Here is an 18,392-nt window from a genome sequence, read left to right on the forward strand (position 1 = left end):
CTTGATTGAGTTACTATTGCCAAATATCATGAATTTTGTTTTGCTCAAGTTTAATGATAACTTATATCAAACCACTGTTTTATTATTTTTTTAATTCTGAAGTGATTGTTTCCAGGAGTTGTTACAAATTATGCTCAGAACCAGAGATAAAAGTGTTGTCTGCAAAAACACAAATTTCAGTAGTTCAGATACCTTACATATATCATTTATGTTGAGAATAAATAATTTTGGTCCTATACTGACCCCTGGAGGACACCACACTTAATATCCAAGCAATTAGATGCATAATCTCCCAACTTCACAAATTGTTTTCTATCTTTTAAATAACTGCTTAACCAATTCAACTCTATCCCCCTAATCCCGAGCCTTTCCAGTTTATTGATTAATATTTCATGATTGTATCAAATGCTTTTTTCAAATCAATGAATACCCCAACTCCATATTTCTAATCTATGTATATAGAATTAGTACACTGTAAACCCTGATAAATTGAGACTACTCAAATGATTTGAGTAAAGTGATCTCTCAGTTTAATTGAATAATGGGGAAAATAACTCAATTTAATTGAGTTGCCCTAATGTGGTCTTTTCATTTAATTAACTTAAACATTAGAGTACAGCTAAATTTAATTTCCCATTTGTATAGTTATTTTCTTAAAAGTTAACACTTAAAAAAATAATTTAAACAAGATGTTTTTCACTTCAGCAGCTTTATTTGTGTATATTAATATTTAAACATATATTAACATTTCATTCAATTATAAAATGCAAGAATATTACTCGCATTAAAACAACCAAATACATTTCTTTAGAAATTTGCGTTTTAAAAGTGAAATTGACCATATAATAACAATTCTATAAGAATTCCAGAAGAACTCCATAAAGAACAACAGACATGTTTGTCATGCAACGTTGCTTAGGCTTCTATGGGGTGGTTTCCCGGACCGGGTTTAGATTAATCCAGGACTAGGCCTTAGTTATTTTAGGACATTTAAGAAGTTTTTACAAACAAACCTTACAAAAAACTATACTGGTGTGCATCTTGAGACAAAACAATGGCACTGATATATGTTAAAATATGTCAGTACAAGGTGTTTTGAAATTGAAGTAACTCAAACATGCATTTAAGTCTGGGACTAGGATAAGCCATGTCCGGAAAACCGCCCCTATAACAGTAAACTCATATGTTTGTCACATTTTCAACAGATACACTCATTATAGTCACCAAAATGTGAATCTGTATGGAGAATAAAAATGTTGTACATGTTGAAATTAAACACAATCATGATTGTCGTCTACAATAACAAAAAAATGCTCTCAACAGTAAGCTCATAAGACATATGAACAACTAAACACTTCTTATCTAAATTAAAAGGATAGTTCACCCAAACATTAAAGTTCTGTCATCATTTACTTGCTCTTATGTTGTAACAAGCCTGTAAATATTGTTTTGATGAACATAAAGGAAGATATTTTGAGGAATGTTTTTAACCAAACCGTTCATGAGCCCCATTCCCTTCGACAGTATGGAAAAAAGAATACTATGGAAGTAAATGGGGCTCACGGACGGTTTGGTTACAATCATTTCCCAAAATCTCTTCCTTCGCGTTATTCAGAACAAAGAAATTTATACAGGTTTGTAACAATATGAGAGTCAGTAAATGATGACAGAATTTTTATTTTTCAGTGAACTATCAATTTAATTTTTTACAGAAACCATGCTCACTACAGTAAGCTCATATTTTCAATGGTCCCATTTTAAAAAGACACATTAACAATCTTTAACATGTAAATCTGTCTATTACATTTAATTTAACCAAACAGCTGGTTTGCCAAGGTTTGTATTTAGGGTGCAGGTCTTTTTGTCCTATGGAAAGTAGAAGGCGCTGAATAATTCAAATGTGTACCTCAGTGACTCAGTCACATAGATTGTCAATCACCATTTTCCCTTCAATTACTATACTATACAAATGCAGACTGCTGAGGGGCTGCAGAGTCATCCCATCTTCAACTATTAGAATCCCCACTGATCATCTGAATAAACATTGATAAAGAAACATTAATAAATTAAGGTAAGGTTTGTGAACAAACTATGTAAAAATGTAAACAATCTTCATGTTGGTTTAAGAAAGCCTTGTATACAAGTTTAAGTTTAAATTCTTTAAAAGCTGTAAGTTTGAAGAAACTTGAAATCATGCTCCCCGTGAGCTAGCGTACAGCAGATTATGAGTTAGGGGTTGTGTACACCAAAACTTTTACGCCCGCGGCCGGCGCATGTTTTCAATTGTTTCCAATGGAAGCTCAACGTTTTTCAAATAAGCCGGCAGCTAGCGGGTTTTTTCCGCGCTGAAAACCGGCGCTCGGCGGTTTTTCCGCGCTCGGCGCTGAGAGTCTAGAGTTGAAAGAGATTCAACTTTGGGAGAAAAGCTCTGCTCGTCAATGTCAGTTCTCACACGGCCGCCCAATCACAGTGGAGGAGGGGCGGGACATTACCACAGCAACCAACCGGCTCGCAGCTGAAGTATCACAGCTACCGAAGCGCTCAGCTGAAGAAAGCTGGCACTCAGCGTCCTCAAGGCGTTTTCAGCCGCGTTTAAAAGTTTTGGTGTGTCCAGCCCCTTATGGGTTGTGTACACCAAAACTTTTATGCCCGCGGCCGGCGCATGTTTTCAATTGTTTCCAATGGAAGCTCGGCGTTTTTCAAATAAGCCAGCAGCTAGCGGGTTTTTTCCGCGCTGAAAACCGGCGCTCGGCGGTTTTTCCGTGCTCGGCGCTGAGAGTCTAGTGTTGAAAGAGATTCAACTTTGGGAGAAAAGCTCCGCTCGTCAATGTCAGTTCTCACACGGCCGCCCAATCACAGTGGAGGAGGGGCGGGACATTACCACAGCAACCAACCGGCTCGCAGCTGAAGTATCACAGCTACCGAAGCGCTCAGCTGAAGAAAGCTGGCACTCAGCTGAAAAACAGCTGGCATTCGGCGTCCTCAAGGCGTTTTCAGCCGCGTTTAAAAGTTTTGGTGTGTCCAGCCCCTTAGGGTTAGGATAGGTTTGCCAAAGAAACTTGCGTCAGTATTCACACAGCATCACATTTAAAACCATAACCGATAACATTTTTAAAAATCACATATAGGGACATTTCAGTAAATATGAGACGTGGTTCTAATCGAGAGTAGAGCTGCAATATCATGTTTACTGTAAATTAACATTGTCTGAGAAACATTAGAAAGGTTTGGCGATTGTGGCCGCTAATAAGTTCTCACAGAAACTTGATATTAACTTAAACCCGTTTATGCCTGGTCCATCAGTATGAAACAAAACTTTAAACAGGCAATAAAGTAAAACTTACAAGTGTGTTAAACATTTACATACCTGGGTACTTCAGGGGCATTTATCATGATGATCACCGACTCTCTTCACCGGATCCCCACCTGACAGCTGGCTGCGCTGCGAGAGGAAAACATGAACTTGAGCGGGAAATTCCGATATTCTTATAAAGTTAGCAACTTAAGCGTGTTTATAACTTGACCATCACTTTAACAGACAACTAACGTTAAGTATAATTTACACGAGTATTATTTTGTAATAGTAACCTACCAGTGTTTGTCCAATATGTCTCTCCATCGGATCCCCGCATGCTTGAGCCTGTGTGAGGAAAACGTGAACATAAGCGGGAAATTCAGATGTTCTTAAAGTTAGGAACTTATGTGTGTTTATAATCTACCAATCACTGTAAAAGCCAACTAAGTATAATTTAAACAAGTATTATTTAGTTGATGCATGTGCTGCTGTGGAAGAAACGTTGTTTATTAAACTTGAGCGGCAAATTCAATTGTTCTGATGGAAAGTTAGCAACATAAACTTATTTAAAATGGCCACTATAAAATAAAACTAAGAATAATTTACACAAGTATTATTTAGCAACCTACCAGCATACTGTGTCTCTCAACGAATATCTTGACTGACTGCGTTATGGGACGACTAGCCTTTAATGTTGCTGCCAACGTAAAACAGTACAGGTGTATACATTGCAAATAACATCAAAATAAATCATGTAAAAGCAGTTGAGAAAAGTTTATATATGCGTTTTATTCTCTGTACTTACCCAGTTTTAGTCCAGGCTCTTCTTTTGCTTCAGTCAGGCTTGCTGCTGCGTCAAGAATTGACCAATCAACGCTGAATGCGGATTTTCATGACCAATTAAATTACACAGCTACAGCAAATTATTAACTTAATAATTTAAGTTGATAGCACTTAACATTTTAATTCAAACGATTTTTGTTGCTAAATGAGTACAATAAACACATCTGTTTAAGTTCTGATGCTAAAACTTCATATTTTAAGTAATATCAAGTTGTGATAACTTGAATTAATTAGTAAGGGCAACACTGGGGTTTACAGTTTCATTTCTTTAATAAGTTCCGTTAAAGCTACACTCTTAAGAAATATGGTTCTTCAAAGGTTCTGAAATGATGGTGAAGGTTCTATATAGAACCATAGCTTACTGAAGAACTATTTTGTTGCCGATATGGTTCTTTGTCTTGACAAAAAGGGTTCTTCAGTTCCTGCCTTTCTTGATTTTAAATATAGTCAATTATTTTCAAACTGCCTCCTGATTATTTTCACCTGTGAAAGCCCTGAATCATCAGTCCTGCTGAACCACCTACAGACTAACAACACAAACAGGTAAGAGACTAAAATAATCATAATTTACTGTTAAAAACATTTTGAAAATTGAAGTTTTGTGTGTTCATATTGTAATTTATTTATTTTATAACAGGTAAAGTTTATATTGTACAGGGTCCCCGCGGGTCCTTAAAAAGTCTTGAAATGTCATAAATAAAATTTTGGATTTTTAAGGTCTGAAAATGCCTTAAAATCTGGAATTTCCACTAAGGAGGTCTTAAATTTCATATGGGACCTTAAATTTCATGTCAGACTCATCATCCAGTGTTTCCCATACATTGTTATATTTTTGTTATACATTGTCATACATTTTCTTTATGTATTAAAACGGCTTTATTCATTGTGTCGAGCACTCAGCGGCGCCTCTCTCGTGTGCGCGTGCTTTCTCTCATGCTGCATCGTGCAGCACTCGACAGCGCCTCAGGCTCTCACACATGGCACTTGAGGGAAAGAAAAAAGTTGGCAGTGTTTATTCTCGTATTTTATATATACGCAATCTACAATAATACTTTTAAAAGCGTTTATAACACAACCAGACGAGAAGAGCAACGGTAAAGCTACTGCATGAGACACGTAATGTAGCCAAAATCACCTCGTAATGTTATATCAGCTTTTAAATGTAAATGTATGGTGATTTTGTCACGAGGGTCGTGTTATTGGGTCGTGTTTAGTCACTATTTTTTAGTCAGTAACCCTATTAATATACACAGGGCTCTCTCACGCATTGACCGTGAGAAACACACATTTCAGTAAGTTCACACACTCACACTCCACACCTTGTATTTCTCACGCTGAGAAGTAAAAGATAAATATCCCATTTCCTGGACGTAATCATTAACCTGGTATAACCAGACTATCTCGTACATTCATTTCATTTGTACAGAGAGTCTGGCCACGCTCCATAGCAAAGCGTTACTTCCGTTAAGGAGGGTCCATTGTTGAAGTTTAAAACTATTGGATCTACCCAGAGTCACTCAGGACTGCCAAAGCCAATCGCTAACATGTGGTCGTGACGTATATCATGCACCGAAACCGTCCGGAAACAACAAGTCAGAATAATCAGACAAATAAAAGTTAGCAAACCTGGTTCTTGCTCCGGCTTTAACTTCTGTATATTCGGCAGTTTTGCAACAACGGACCGATTAGCTTTTCTCACGTCTTTCTCCGCTGCCATTACTGAACTACACCTCAAACTGACGCACGACCTCAACGTCATCGTTCTTAGCCACCCAGTGGCAGAACTAGAATTTTTTTAATGGGGTGGCCAGGGTGTGGCCAAAGGTACTTTAGGGGGTCCATAGTCCATAAAAGAAAATGACGTGTAATCATGTATCAAGAAAGCATAAATGAATCTTTTTATCGCATTATATGTAGACATAATAAGGGTGAATTTTAAATCTTTCTACTGTATTTCTTACATCTGATTTACTGTCTGTAAAAGGGATTCACTCAAAAATTAAAATTCTGTCATCATTTACTCACCCATATGTTGGTCGTAACCTGTATTTTATTTTAATAAACACAAAAGAAGATATTTTGATAAATGATGGTAAGCACACAATCCATTTAATCCCATTATGTTGTTTTTATTCCTACTATGGAAGTTAATGGTTAAAGGAATAGTCTACTCATTTTCAATATTAAAATATGTTATTACCTTAACTAAGAACTGTTGAATCATCCCTCTATCATCTGTGTGTGTGCACGTAAGCGCTGGAGCGCGCTGTGACGCTACGATAGCATTTAGCTTAGCCCCATTCATTCAATGGTACCATTTAGAGTTAAAGTTAGAAGTGACCAAACACATCAACGTTTTTCCTATTTAAGACGAGTAGTTATACGAGCAAGTTTGGTGGTACAAAATAAAACATAGCGCTTTTCTAAGCGGATTTAAAAGAGGAACTATATTGTATGGCGTAATAGCACTTTTGGGAGTACTTCGACTTGGCGCAGTAACACCCTCCCTCTCCCATTATGAGAGTGAGAAGGGGAGCGGACTTTTCAGGCGAGTCGAAGTACTCCCAAAAGTGCTATTACGCCATAAAATATAGTTCCTCTTTTAAATCCGCTTAGAAAAGCGCTACGTTTTATTTTGTACCACCAAACTTGCTCGTATAACTACTCGTCTTAAATAGGAAAAACGTTGATGTGTTTGGTCACTTCTAACTTTATCTCTAAATGGCAGCATTGAATGAATGGGGCTAAGCTAAATGCTATCGTAGCGTCGCAGCGCGCTCCAGCGCTTACGTGCACACACACAGATGATAGAGGGATGATTCAACAGTTCTTAGTTAAGGTAATAACATATTTTAATATTGAAAATGAGTAGACTATTCCTTTAACAGCTGTGTGCATACCATCAAAATATCTTCTTTTGTGTTCAGAAAAAATAAATTCGTACAGGTTTAGAACAACATAAGGATGTAAAAATGATGACAGAATTTTCATTTTGTGAAGTATCCCTTTAATGAAACAAAAGATCAGGAAATCTAAACTCCTTGATAAACCTTAAACTTACTTCAAATAGCAGTGCTCAACACAAAGGATGCTTGGATTAATCTTTATTTACGAAGATACAGAAGATGCAAAAGTTTTCTTTTTTCTTTTGATATTTAATTAACTTTAATGCAGATTTCAACAGGTTAGGATAAGACCGAATGCAATAAAATGTTTATTCATTTTAGACGTACAGTAACCAAATGTTTAGTATGGTTATCACCAAAACAGCTATTTTGACATATGAGCATTTGTCTGTTTAAGCAAAAAAGACGCGAACATGAAGTCGTTCAAGCTCTGGCTGTGCACGCGCATTATCGGATCTGCGCGTCGCGCTTTCAAGTTCAATGTGGCAATCCAGTCGAATTAACAATCATACAGTAGCCTACAAAGATCACGTCAAGAATGAAAACACGGTGCTGGGATTTGTTGTAAAAAGAATTGGCAAACTTAGACTTTATTCAGTCCAGAAGAAAATTACCACACTTCCAGCATATACGGTGAAATCATGTAGTATTAGCAATGTACGACTTCACTTACATCATTTTAAAGAGATTCCAAGCATTATGTAGACATGACATTTATCTTCTGATGATATGAAAAGTATTCAGTAATTTTTCTGACGCGTTTTTGAAAAGTAGTCACTGATGGAGAGATAACAGAACGCGCATTAGGCTATGTATATTTTCTTGAAAAGCACAACATTCAGTTTTTATAGACACACAAAAAATGACACTTTAACGTTTTAAATGATGTATAAATTATATCTGCATGTCCAAAATCAGCAGAGTAATCCAAGTCTCTTTGCGCAGTGATTGAAATATAAAGAGCTTGCGCCGCGACCGCAGGGAGGGTTAATATTCATAATGTTTCTTTTTAACAATGTGCTGCACTGCCGCACGTCGAAAATAAACAAAGCGATTAAGTGAAAGTAGCGCATTAAATTTGGGGTGGCACACGGGGTGGCCAGTGACATGTCAAGGGTGTCCAGTGCCACCCTGGACACCCCTCTGGCTCCGCCACTGTAGCCACCCCCATCTGTTCGCTGATTGGAGTGAGATGATTGGTCCTGCAGATTTTTGCAGGAGAAAACGAAACTCTATAGAGCAGTCCCAGACGTTCTGCTGAAGCGAAATGAAAAATAAGCGGAAGCACGTAGGAGGGCGGAGCCAGGCTACGAAATCATTGCCTTTGATCAAAGACACTGAGAGCTAATATTGGGGAATAAAGCCAAATTCGTGCTAAATTATTATTGATTCAGTCAAAAACTCCTTTGCAACAAAAAGATTGTTACCTGAAATTAAGAAAAGTAATAGAGGCTTCCTGAAATTAATTAATATAATAGAGATGCATTTCATTCTTATTGCCCTTTCATCATTAAATGTTCTGATGTGTACAGTAAGCTCAAGTTAAAAACATACAGTTCCATAATCTACTTAAAGTGCTCTATTTTCATGTACTAATTTTGTACTTAATATAGCCTAAAAAATTTTTTGTTCTTTAGTACATTAATATGAAATATGCTAAAATGTAATTGATTTAGGTACCACTTGAAATAAATTTGAACCCATCTTTGAATGAAAGATGAGTACAGGTTTACTTCAAGTGGTATACATTTTGGTTACACGAGATATGTTAAATGCATTTCAGTTCATATGAATGTAATCTCAAAATAACACAGATAATGTTTTTAAGATTATCTTAAGTAATAAAGTAGAAACTTTGTATTATGTACAAAACTATTTTGTAAAATTAGGGCACTTTAAAAGGATAGTTCACCCAAAAATAAAAATTCTGTCATTTTCTCACTCTCATGTTGTTACAAACCTGTATAATTTTTTTTTGTTCTTAAGAACACAAAGGAAGATATTTTGAGGAATGTTTGTAACCAAACCTTTAATGAGCCCCATTCACTTCCATAGTAGGATAAAGAATACTGTGGAATTCAATGGGGCTCATTAACATTTTGTTTACAAAACATTAGGTAAAATTAAACCGTTAGCAAAAACTTGAGAATCTGGTTGGGCTGAGGGGTCGCTGTCGCAAATACTCCTCTCCTGACATCTCACTCCAAACTTTTGGTAAAACTTGAGAGCCCTGATATACATGTCCGACAACAAAACAGATAATATGTAAAAATATAATTAAGTTGTGTTAAAATACATTATAACTCAATTAACCTACTTAAGTCTGTGTCATTAATGTTAATCAAACAACCCAAGACAAAGAGAAAATCCCTTCTGCTGCTCTAAAAAAAATAATTATATTCAATTTATACAAAGACTTTTCCTAATTTCCTAATTTTCCTAAGTTTTTTTTATAAATGTTTGTAATTTCTTAATTTGTTACTATATTTTTCCCACCCCTTTTTTTGCTGATCTGAAAAATTATCAGATCTGTGCCTCAAAAACTGTAATGTGATCTGAACACCCCTATTTTGTATTGTTCTGGGGATGTCCTCCATGTCTTTTTCAAAATGCTAAGAGGGGCCAGAATTTAGAAATTAACTGCAGTACCTTAAAGGCTGGTTTTTACACACACAGTCATCCATGTCAGGGCGAATTAGCACTTAGTATAAAAGTTGTCGTGTCCCTGTGATGTTTCTTGATTGTGGCTTAGGTGTGCCATGCTATGCTTTGCCACACAATTCTGTGTCATGTCGCGCTGAACATTTTCCTGTTTTTTACGGTTAAGTCTTACATTTTTATTTTAGAGGACTTAAAAAAGGTCTTAAAAGTCATTCAATTTGCTGTTAAAAAATTTGCAGATACCCTGTTGTAAGCTTCATTCCCTTTAAACCAGGTAAGCTTCATACTGTTTTAAATTATATTTAGGGGACTCTGCTTTAACAATGCAAGATTTAGGATAATGATTTGTTAAAGTATTAAAAAGCATATACATGTATATTGTACAGACGTTTATTAAACTAATTATGAAAAGAATGTGGTACAAAATGTGTTTAGTTTTTTTATTGATATTTCAAAGTTTTTGTATGCGAGGTAATCTTTCTGGGAGTACAGGCAGTTCATGTGACCGCTTGATATGAGAGACACATCCTGTTTTTAAAGGTGATGTATGCATGTTTCTTTCAATTCAGACATTAAAATAATAGTTATTTACTGTTTAAACATTTTGAAAATTAAAGTTTTGTGTGTTTTTATTGTACTTTATATCATTTATAACAGGTTAGCTTTATACTGTAAGCTTCATTCCCTTTATAACAGGTAAGGGTAAGCTTCATATTGTTTTAAATGATATATGTTGGGGACTCTGCTTTAACAATGTGTTAGCAATGCTGTGTTTAACTGGGTATCGCCCCTGGCCAATCTCTTCCATTAAAAAGAGGTGCAGAAATCCAGAGTATCAAACAGAACTTTAATCCAGTATGCAATATTGTGATGTTGATGAGTGTTTTAGTTTTCTATACAAAATACAGAAATAAACATATATAAATGTCAGGCAATTACACTCCTTATAAATAAAAAGGTGATATAAATGTACAATGAATACAAATATAACCTTAATCATGCTGTTATGAATCAAAAATAAGTTGCAGTCTTAATAATCATTACTGACCTAATTAAAGAGCACAAAATGTCGGACAAACGCCCATTATATGTAGGTAAATAGCCAATTAAATAAACAAGTCAAACAGTACTTTAAATATCTACCAAAACAGATTAATGTAGTTTTAGTGTAAGATACAATGATATTCATTTTACAAATAAACTATATCAATATCACGACTGAATAACGATCGCTATGGTAAACTGCTGCATCATGCATCGATTTAAATGAACACAAACTTAACAAGAAACTGCTATAAACATTCATGAGCATTATAGCAATTCAATCATTGATTATTATTGTTACTTACTTGGTCAATAACTCAAAACAGTGTTCAAATAACCAACAATCACAACGGGATGTTTGGCACATATTCAATGCGTGCTAGCAGCAGAACTGAATGACCTAGATTTTTTATCAAGTATATAATGCGTCCTACTGACCTATGACTTCGCAATACTGCCACCTACTGGTAAAGGCATGTAATATAGGAAACTTTGTACACAATGACTTTGGATAATCATTTGTTAAAGTGTTAAAAAGCATATACATGTATATTGTACATGACGTTTATTAAACTAAATATCAAAAGAATGTAGTACAACATGTGTTTAGGTTTTTTTTATATATTTCAGAGTTTTCGTATGTGAGGTAATCTTGCTTGATATGAGAGACACATCCTGTTTTTAAAGGTGATGTGTGCATGTTTCTTTCAATGCTGACATTAAAATAATAGTTATTTACTGTTAAAACATTTTGGAGATGTTTGATTTTGTGTCCGCCGGGGCGCGGACTTCTCGGAGTCGGGTTGTTTGGGAATGCAGCCCAAAGCGGGTGGTAAACTCCATCTAAGGCTAAATACCGGCACGAGACCGATAGTCGACAAGTACCGTAAGGGAAAGTTGAAAAGAACTTTGAAGAGAGAGTTCAACAGGGCGTGAAACCGTTAAGAGGTAAACGGGTGGGGTCCGCACGGTCCGCCCGGAGGATTCAACCCGGTGGTGCGCCGCGACCGGCTCCGGGTTGGCTTGGAAGGGTCGGGGGCGAAGGTGGCTCGGCGCCCCGGCGTCGAGCTTTACAGCGCCTCCCGCTCCGACTTTGCCGCTTCCCCCGGGGCCGTGGGCAGTGTCTCCGCGCCCTCTCTCCGCTGGTCGGCGGAGGGACGGGGCCCCTCGCTCTTGAAACACGGACCAAGGAGTCTAACGCGGGCGCGAGTCGGAGGGTGTCCTCGAGCCCCCGTGGCGCAATGAAGGTGAAGGCAGTGGAGGAGGATGTGACCTGGAACGCTGCGGAGTCAGTGGAGGACGAGGGGTCGCCTACTGAACGTTCCGGTACATCACCAAAGCGCAACTTACCACAACCTAAGCCCGTCTCACCAGGGTCTAAGGCTAATGATGGGATGGTGACTCTGATGCGCCAGTTCTTGGAGGCACAAGAGCGGAGGGAAGAGCGGCACATGCTGGAGCTTCGAGGTCTGCGGGAGATCATAATGCAGTCTGCACTTCCTGCTCAGTCAACGATGGACATGGGAAGTCTGCGTATGGATCTACCAACCCGGCAGCACGGAGAGTTACGGGTCATTATGATGCAGATCCTGATGTAGGCTCTCCGAGATTCCCTGCTCCCAATCAGCCGTTACAACGGGCAGAGCCGAAGATACCTGTCTTTCAACAAGGGGAGGACATCGAGAGTTATCTTCGATGTTTCGAACGTCTTGCTAAGACATGGAGGTGGCCTCAGGAGGAGTGGAGTTGTCGTCTGGTACCGCTGCTGACAGGGCAGGCGTTGGAGGCGTATCTGGCCATGGACGAGGACCAGGCGGAGCAGTACTCTGAGCTGAGGGAGGCACTTCTTGCAAAGTTTGACGTCTCAGCTGAGACGTATCGTCAACGGTTCCGGGCGGCTACAGTTCCTGCTGGTGAGTCGCCCACAGAGTCATATAACCGGCTGAAGAATCTCTTCAATCGTTGGGTGCGGCCAAAGGATCACACAAAGGAGGAGATCGGCGAGATCGGCATCCTCGAGCAGCTGCTCAGGGTTTTGCCCTATGATGCATGCACGTGGGTGAAGGAGCACGAGCCAAGATCAGGCCTGGAGGCGGCGAAGCTGGCACAAAGGTACCTGAATGCTCACCATGGTGGTCCTCGCACTCAAAACCCCAAAGGTACTGTACGCACTTTCACACAGAGTAATACTGATGCTGTGGCTCAGAGAAGTGGTATGGAGCATACGAGCACCCAGGGACAACACCCATCATTGGGGAAGGGGTTGATTTGTTTCTATTGCCAGCAGTCAGGTCACAAAGCATCTGTGTGCCCTGCACGAAAGGCAAAATTGACTGGTTATTGTTACGTTCCAAGGGAAGAGGACAATGTACGAGACTCTGTTGGGAACCTGAGAAATTGTTGTGATGTGACTATTAATGGACAAACCTTACAGGCACTTGTGGACACTGGGAGTTCTATATCCCTAATTAAACCATGTTATGTTCATAATGTTGATTATCTGATGACAACATCTGTGCAATGTGTTCATGGGGATATTAAGCAGTATCCTCAAGCTGAAGTTACTGTGGGTATTTCTGATCAAATGTTTCTATTGACTGTTGCAATAGTTGACAATTTACCTGCTGACATGATTCTTGGTAGAGATATACCTGTCATATATGATCTGTTACCAACCAAGAATGTGAATGTTTATGAGGATGCCATTGCTAACCTGTCATGTCCTGTGTTGACTAGAGCCCAAGCTAAGGCAGGTCTCCAAGCACTGCCAGACTTTGATGATAGTCTGCTGCAGGGTGGAACCAAGGGCCCCAGAAAGTCACGCCAACAACGGCGGTTTGAAAAGTACCTGGGTACACCAGTCGCTGAATCTTCAGTGGAAGGTCTCAGTATTGATGGCTGGGAGATCCCAGAGAATATTGTTGCTTTGCAAAGGGGTGATGTAACATTAAAACCATTGTTTGAAAAGGTTGAATGTGGGAAAAATGATAATGTGTGCAATGAGAGATATGTGGTGTTGAATGATGTGTTATATTTACAAACTAATGATGTAACACGTTTGATTGTCCCCACATGTTGTCGCCCTTTGGTATTACATCTTGCACACACAGTGCCCTGGTCCGGTCACCTCGGCCAACAGAAAACACATGCACGCATCTGTTCACGTTTTCACTGGCCTACATTATACACTGATGTACAAACATACTGCAATACATGTGCCATCTGTCAGAAGACCAGTATTGTATCCCAGCGGGGTCAAGCACCCCTGCAACCTCTCCCTGTGATCTCTGGTCCTTTCAGGCGAATAGCGATGGACATCGTAGGCCCCTTGGAGAAGAGCAGCAGTGGAAATCAGTACATCTTGGTGGTCAGCGATTACGCTACAAGGTACCCAGAAGCATTCCCTCTTCGGTCTATTACCACACCGAAGGTCATCCAGGCTCTGGTACAGTTGTTTTCCAGGGTTGGTATTCCAGAGGAGATTCTCACCGACCAAGGGACGAACTTCACATCGAAGCTGATGGGTCAACTGAATCGCCAGCTAGGCATCAAAGCAATCAGAACAACCCCATATCATCCACAAACCGACGGACTGGTCGAAAGATTCAACCAGACTCTGAAGAACATGCTGAGGAAGTTTGTTAACGACACAGGTAAAGACTGGGACAAGTGGCTACCGTTTGTTCTGTTCGCTTACAGAGAGGTTCCCCAAGCGTCAACAGGATTCTCGCCCTTTGAACTCCTATACGGCTTGCAGGTGCAAGGACCCTTAGACCTTCTGAGGAAAGGATGGGAAGGCACTACAAGTGGAGCTGAGGAGAAAGGGATAGTACAGTATGTACTGGAGATGAGAGATCGGCTTGAGCGATACCGAGAGGAGGCGAAGGAGAACCTACAAGAGGCACAGACGAAGCAGAAATTATGGTACGACAAATATGCACGGAAGCGCGAGTTCCTACCTGGACAGAAGGTACTACTCCTGTTGCCGACATCGGCCAATAAGTTGTTGACCAAGTGGCAAGGACCATACACTGTGATCCGAAGAATGGGACCGGTGACCTATGAGATACACCATCCAGACAAGGGTAAGACCAAGCAGACATATCACGTCAACCTACTAAAAGAGTGGAGAGAGCCAGCCGGTAAGGAAGCACCAGAAACATCATTGATGGTATAAGAGGTGGACTGTGTGGAGGAAGAACCTGCGGAGTCGATAGCCAAGAGAGGAGCGTCTGTGGTGGATCTGAGTCACCTAGAGGACCTCCAGCGTAAAGACCTGCAGTACCTCCTAGATCAGTTCCCTGCTCTCTTCCGCCAGAGGCCTGGGCGGACTGAGTTGGCTCAACATTACATCCATCTGAGCAACCCAACACCATCAAGACAACGGCCTTACCGGGTACCTGAAAGGCTTGTGGACCCACTGAAGAAGGAGGTGGAGCTGATGATGGAGCTTGGTGTGATTGAGCCCTCGACCAGTGAATGGTGCAGTCCAGTGGTCATCGTCCCGAAGAAGGATGGAACACTGAGAATCTGTATAGACTTTAGGAGGCTGAATGCACAGTCTCAATTTGATGCTTACCCGATGCCTCGGATTGATGATCTGCTGGAGAGGATCGGGAAGGCGAAATACATTACAGCCTTGGATCTCTGCAAGGGATACTGGCAGGTACCCCTAGACCCAGCATCACGACCGTACACCGCTTTTAGGACACCACTTGGGCTGCACCAATTCACCGTTTTACCATTTGGCCTTCATGGGGCGCCAGCGACCTTTCAGAGGCTGATGGACCGAGTGCTACAAGGCTGTGAAGGTTGGTCTGCTGCTTATTTGGATGATGTGGTCATCTACAGCAACTCCTGGGGTGAGCATCTGCAACATTTAAAGAGCACCCTACAGAAGATCCAGAATGCAGGATTGACCCTAAATGTGGACAAGTGTGAGTGGGCAAAGCAGGAAGCAAGATACTTGGGATACCACCTAGGAAATGGACAGCTGCGTCCTCAGGTGGACAAAGTGGAAGCCATAAGGAGGAACCCACGACGAAGAAGGAGGTGAGGTCTTTCTTGGGACTGATCGGCTGGTACCGAAGATTTGTATCAGACTTCGCCACTCTAGCAGTGCCACTCACAAACCTGCTTGCAAAAGGGATCAAGAATCCAATACCTTGGACGGAGGACTGCGAAAATGCCTTCGTCAAGTTGAAGGAGAGGATATGTGCTGATCCTGTGCTGCAAAGTCCAGACTTTACCCAGCGATTCCTCGTACAGGTGGATGCCTCGGCGACAGGCCTGGGAGCAGTTCTGTTACAGGGAGCAACAGGAGAAGAAAGGCCTGTCACCTACCTCAGCCGGAAACTGCTGCCACAAGAGACACGTTACTCTGCAGTGGAGAAGGAATGCCTCGCCATCAAGTGGGCCCTAGAAAGTCTCCGATATTACCTCTTGGGACGGGAGTTTGACTTGGAGACAGACCACAGGGCATTAACGTGGATACACTCCATGAAGGACCGAAACTCCAGGGTCACAAGATGGTACCTCAGCCTACAGCCCTATAATTTCAAGGTGCGGCATCGTCCTGGAAAGCAGAACGTGGTCGCCGACTACCTGTCTCGGTTCCCAGCCAGTGCGCGGCTTAGAGAGGGGGGGGGTAATGTGACGGAGGAGAACTAGCCCTCCCCGCTGGGTAATCATTACTGGCAACCACACACGCACACATACACACATCGCATTCACTTACCTCTCATAATCCATCCCGTTTCCCCGGCTGTCGAAGCTGTGAGTGCACGCACACTCTGATGGCATATGGACATGTTTACATACCACTCTTCCCCTCTGTTAGCATCCATAACTTGGACCCTTCATACACACACATTGTCTTTGCACCCACGATGTTTTGTTTGTTTGTTTTGGTTAGCTGCCTTCGGACTGACACGCTGTGCCGGCAAACCTGAGCGATCGAGCGGCGCGCGCTTATGACGTCATCAAAGTGCGCCGCGCCGGCGCAGTACACCCGAAGGTTGGGGAGTCCATTTATTTTGTTAAAGGGGTATTGTTATTTTTTGTATGTTAATGTTAAGTGTTTATTGCGTTTGATTTATGTATTAATATGTGTATTTAGCTTTTAAAAGATAAATGTTATTTTTATGTTTAAATGAATATGTGTATTTAAAATCCTTGAAGATGAAGGAGGGTTTTAATTAATTTATACTTACCTGTGAGTTAAGCTCCCGATTTAGGGGAGGAGTCTGGCCTATAAAGAGAGAGGCCAGACTCATCCAAAGCACTTGTTTACCAAGTCGACCAAAGTGAGTGGAAGTGGAGAAAAGTTGTTTGATATATTGTTGATATTTGCTTGTGTATACGTTTTCATCATTATTTTGCCTTTTTGTTTATTTATTTGGTTTTTGTTTTTTTTGTCTGCACTTGTAAATATAAATATATCACTTTTGGTTATCTTCTCATACACTTTAAATAAACTTCACCTTGTACGAAAGTACTCTTACAGTTTGGGCCATCGTTATTGTGGTATTTTGGGACATACCCACGTCTCAAAGCGAACTGGTGGTGTTCGCTTTATCACAGTGTGTTCTTGTGGCACATTTACTTGTGATAGCAGAATTACTTATTATTATTTTTGTTATGTTGTAGGTGGATCATAGCTTTAAAAAGTTGGATAGCTGCAGGTCGGCCATTGGCTTGATAACAGTGGTTTATGAATAAATCTTTCACCAACCATTCACGTATTTACCAATAAAACAGGTAGCTTGAGCAGAATCATATTAAAACTTCTGTCAAATCATGTTTTACAAACAGTATGTAAGCAAACTTCAGGCTAATATTAACTTTTTGTCTCCATGTCTTATCCTTTCACCCATGACTGACAGACCCAAATCTTGTTCGGCCTGATGCTCAACCTACTGTCCACCAAATGATGACAACTGCAAAGTGATGGGAGTCTGTGGTTTTCACAGCCTGTGTCTCAAGATCACCATGACAATAGCAGACCATCTCTTATCTTACTCTTATCTGACGAAATGTTCAACGTCACTGCCACAAAACAAAGAACATTGGATGGAGCATGTACTGTTCAATGAGCCAGCAAACAAATATGGACTTTTTTTGGCGAGATTCTACAAACATTGACACAATCCTATTGACTTTTATTTTTACAGTTAGTAATGTATTATTAACATCCCATTAATTTGTATTCTATGCCGTCTATCTGTTTGTGCTAAAGTGTTTTTATATCCGAATGTAATATGTTAATATTCAGTATTTATCATTTGCATGTTTTGATGTGGCATGTCATGATTTTAATGATTTCATGTAATTTTTGTTTGTAGTCATGTAGTTTTTGTCTTTGCCAAATTTATTGTTAAAGGAATAGTCTACTCATTTTCAATATTAAAATATGTTATTACCTTTACTAAGAAGAGTTGATACATTCCTCTATCATCTTAGTGCGTGCACGTAAGCGCTGGAGCGCACTGCTACACTTCGATAGCATTTAGCTTAGCCCCATTCATTCAATGGTACCACTCAGAGATAAAGTTAGAAGTGACCAAACACATCAACGTTTTTCCTATTTAAGACGAGTAGTTATACGAGCAAGTTTGGTGGTACAAAATAAAACGTAGCGCTTT

General features: G+C 40.1%; 1 protein-coding gene and 1 long non-coding RNA gene across 4 annotated transcripts; one reads left to right on the forward strand and one right to left on the reverse strand.

Moving 5' to 3' along the window:
* Positions 1–1,640: 1,640 nt before the first annotated feature.
* On the reverse strand, positions 1,641–6,419 carry LOC135736083 (uncharacterized). The gene is made up of 3 exons (XR_010527766.2): positions 3,593–6,419; positions 3,368–3,442; positions 1,641–2,033 (listed from the first exon to the last, which is right to left on the reverse strand). It is a non-coding gene; the product is annotated as an uncharacterized lncRNA (long non-coding RNA).
* A 587-nt stretch (positions 6,420–7,006) lies between these two features.
* On the forward strand, positions 7,007–18,149 carry LOC135736087 (uncharacterized). Of its 3 annotated transcripts, XR_010527771.2 has the most exons (4): positions 7,007–10,245; positions 10,363–10,401; positions 17,398–17,508; positions 17,634–18,149. XR_010527771.2 is itself a non-coding variant. In XM_073814424.1 (2 exons), the coding sequence occupies exon 1, from the start codon at positions 12,548–12,550 to the stop codon at positions 14,924–14,926; it is 2,379 nt and encodes a 792-aa protein (XP_073670525.1). In that variant the 3' UTR covers positions 14,927–17,508; positions 17,634–18,149. The 3 variants fall into 3 exon arrangements, 1 of the variants encoding a protein (XP_073670525.1); XR_010527770.2 differs by having other exon boundaries at positions 7,009–11,436; XM_073814424.1 differs by lacking the exons at positions 7,007–10,245; positions 10,363–10,401 and having other exon boundaries at positions 12,548–17,508.
* The last annotated feature ends 243 nt before the right edge of the window (positions 18,150–18,392 follow it).

The sequence above is a fragment of the Paramisgurnus dabryanus genome, chromosome 4, assembly GCF_030506205.2.
Source record: "Paramisgurnus dabryanus chromosome 4, PD_genome_1.1, whole genome shotgun sequence".
NCBI classification, from domain to species: Eukaryota; Metazoa; Chordata; class Actinopteri; order Cypriniformes; family Cobitidae; genus Paramisgurnus; species Paramisgurnus dabryanus.

What these genes read in the sequence shown, in the direction of transcription:
- LOC135736087 (XM_073814424.1), top strand. Translation starts at nt 12,548, where the DNA reads ATGGACGAGGACCAGGCGGAGCAGTACTCTGAGCTGAGGGAGGCACTT.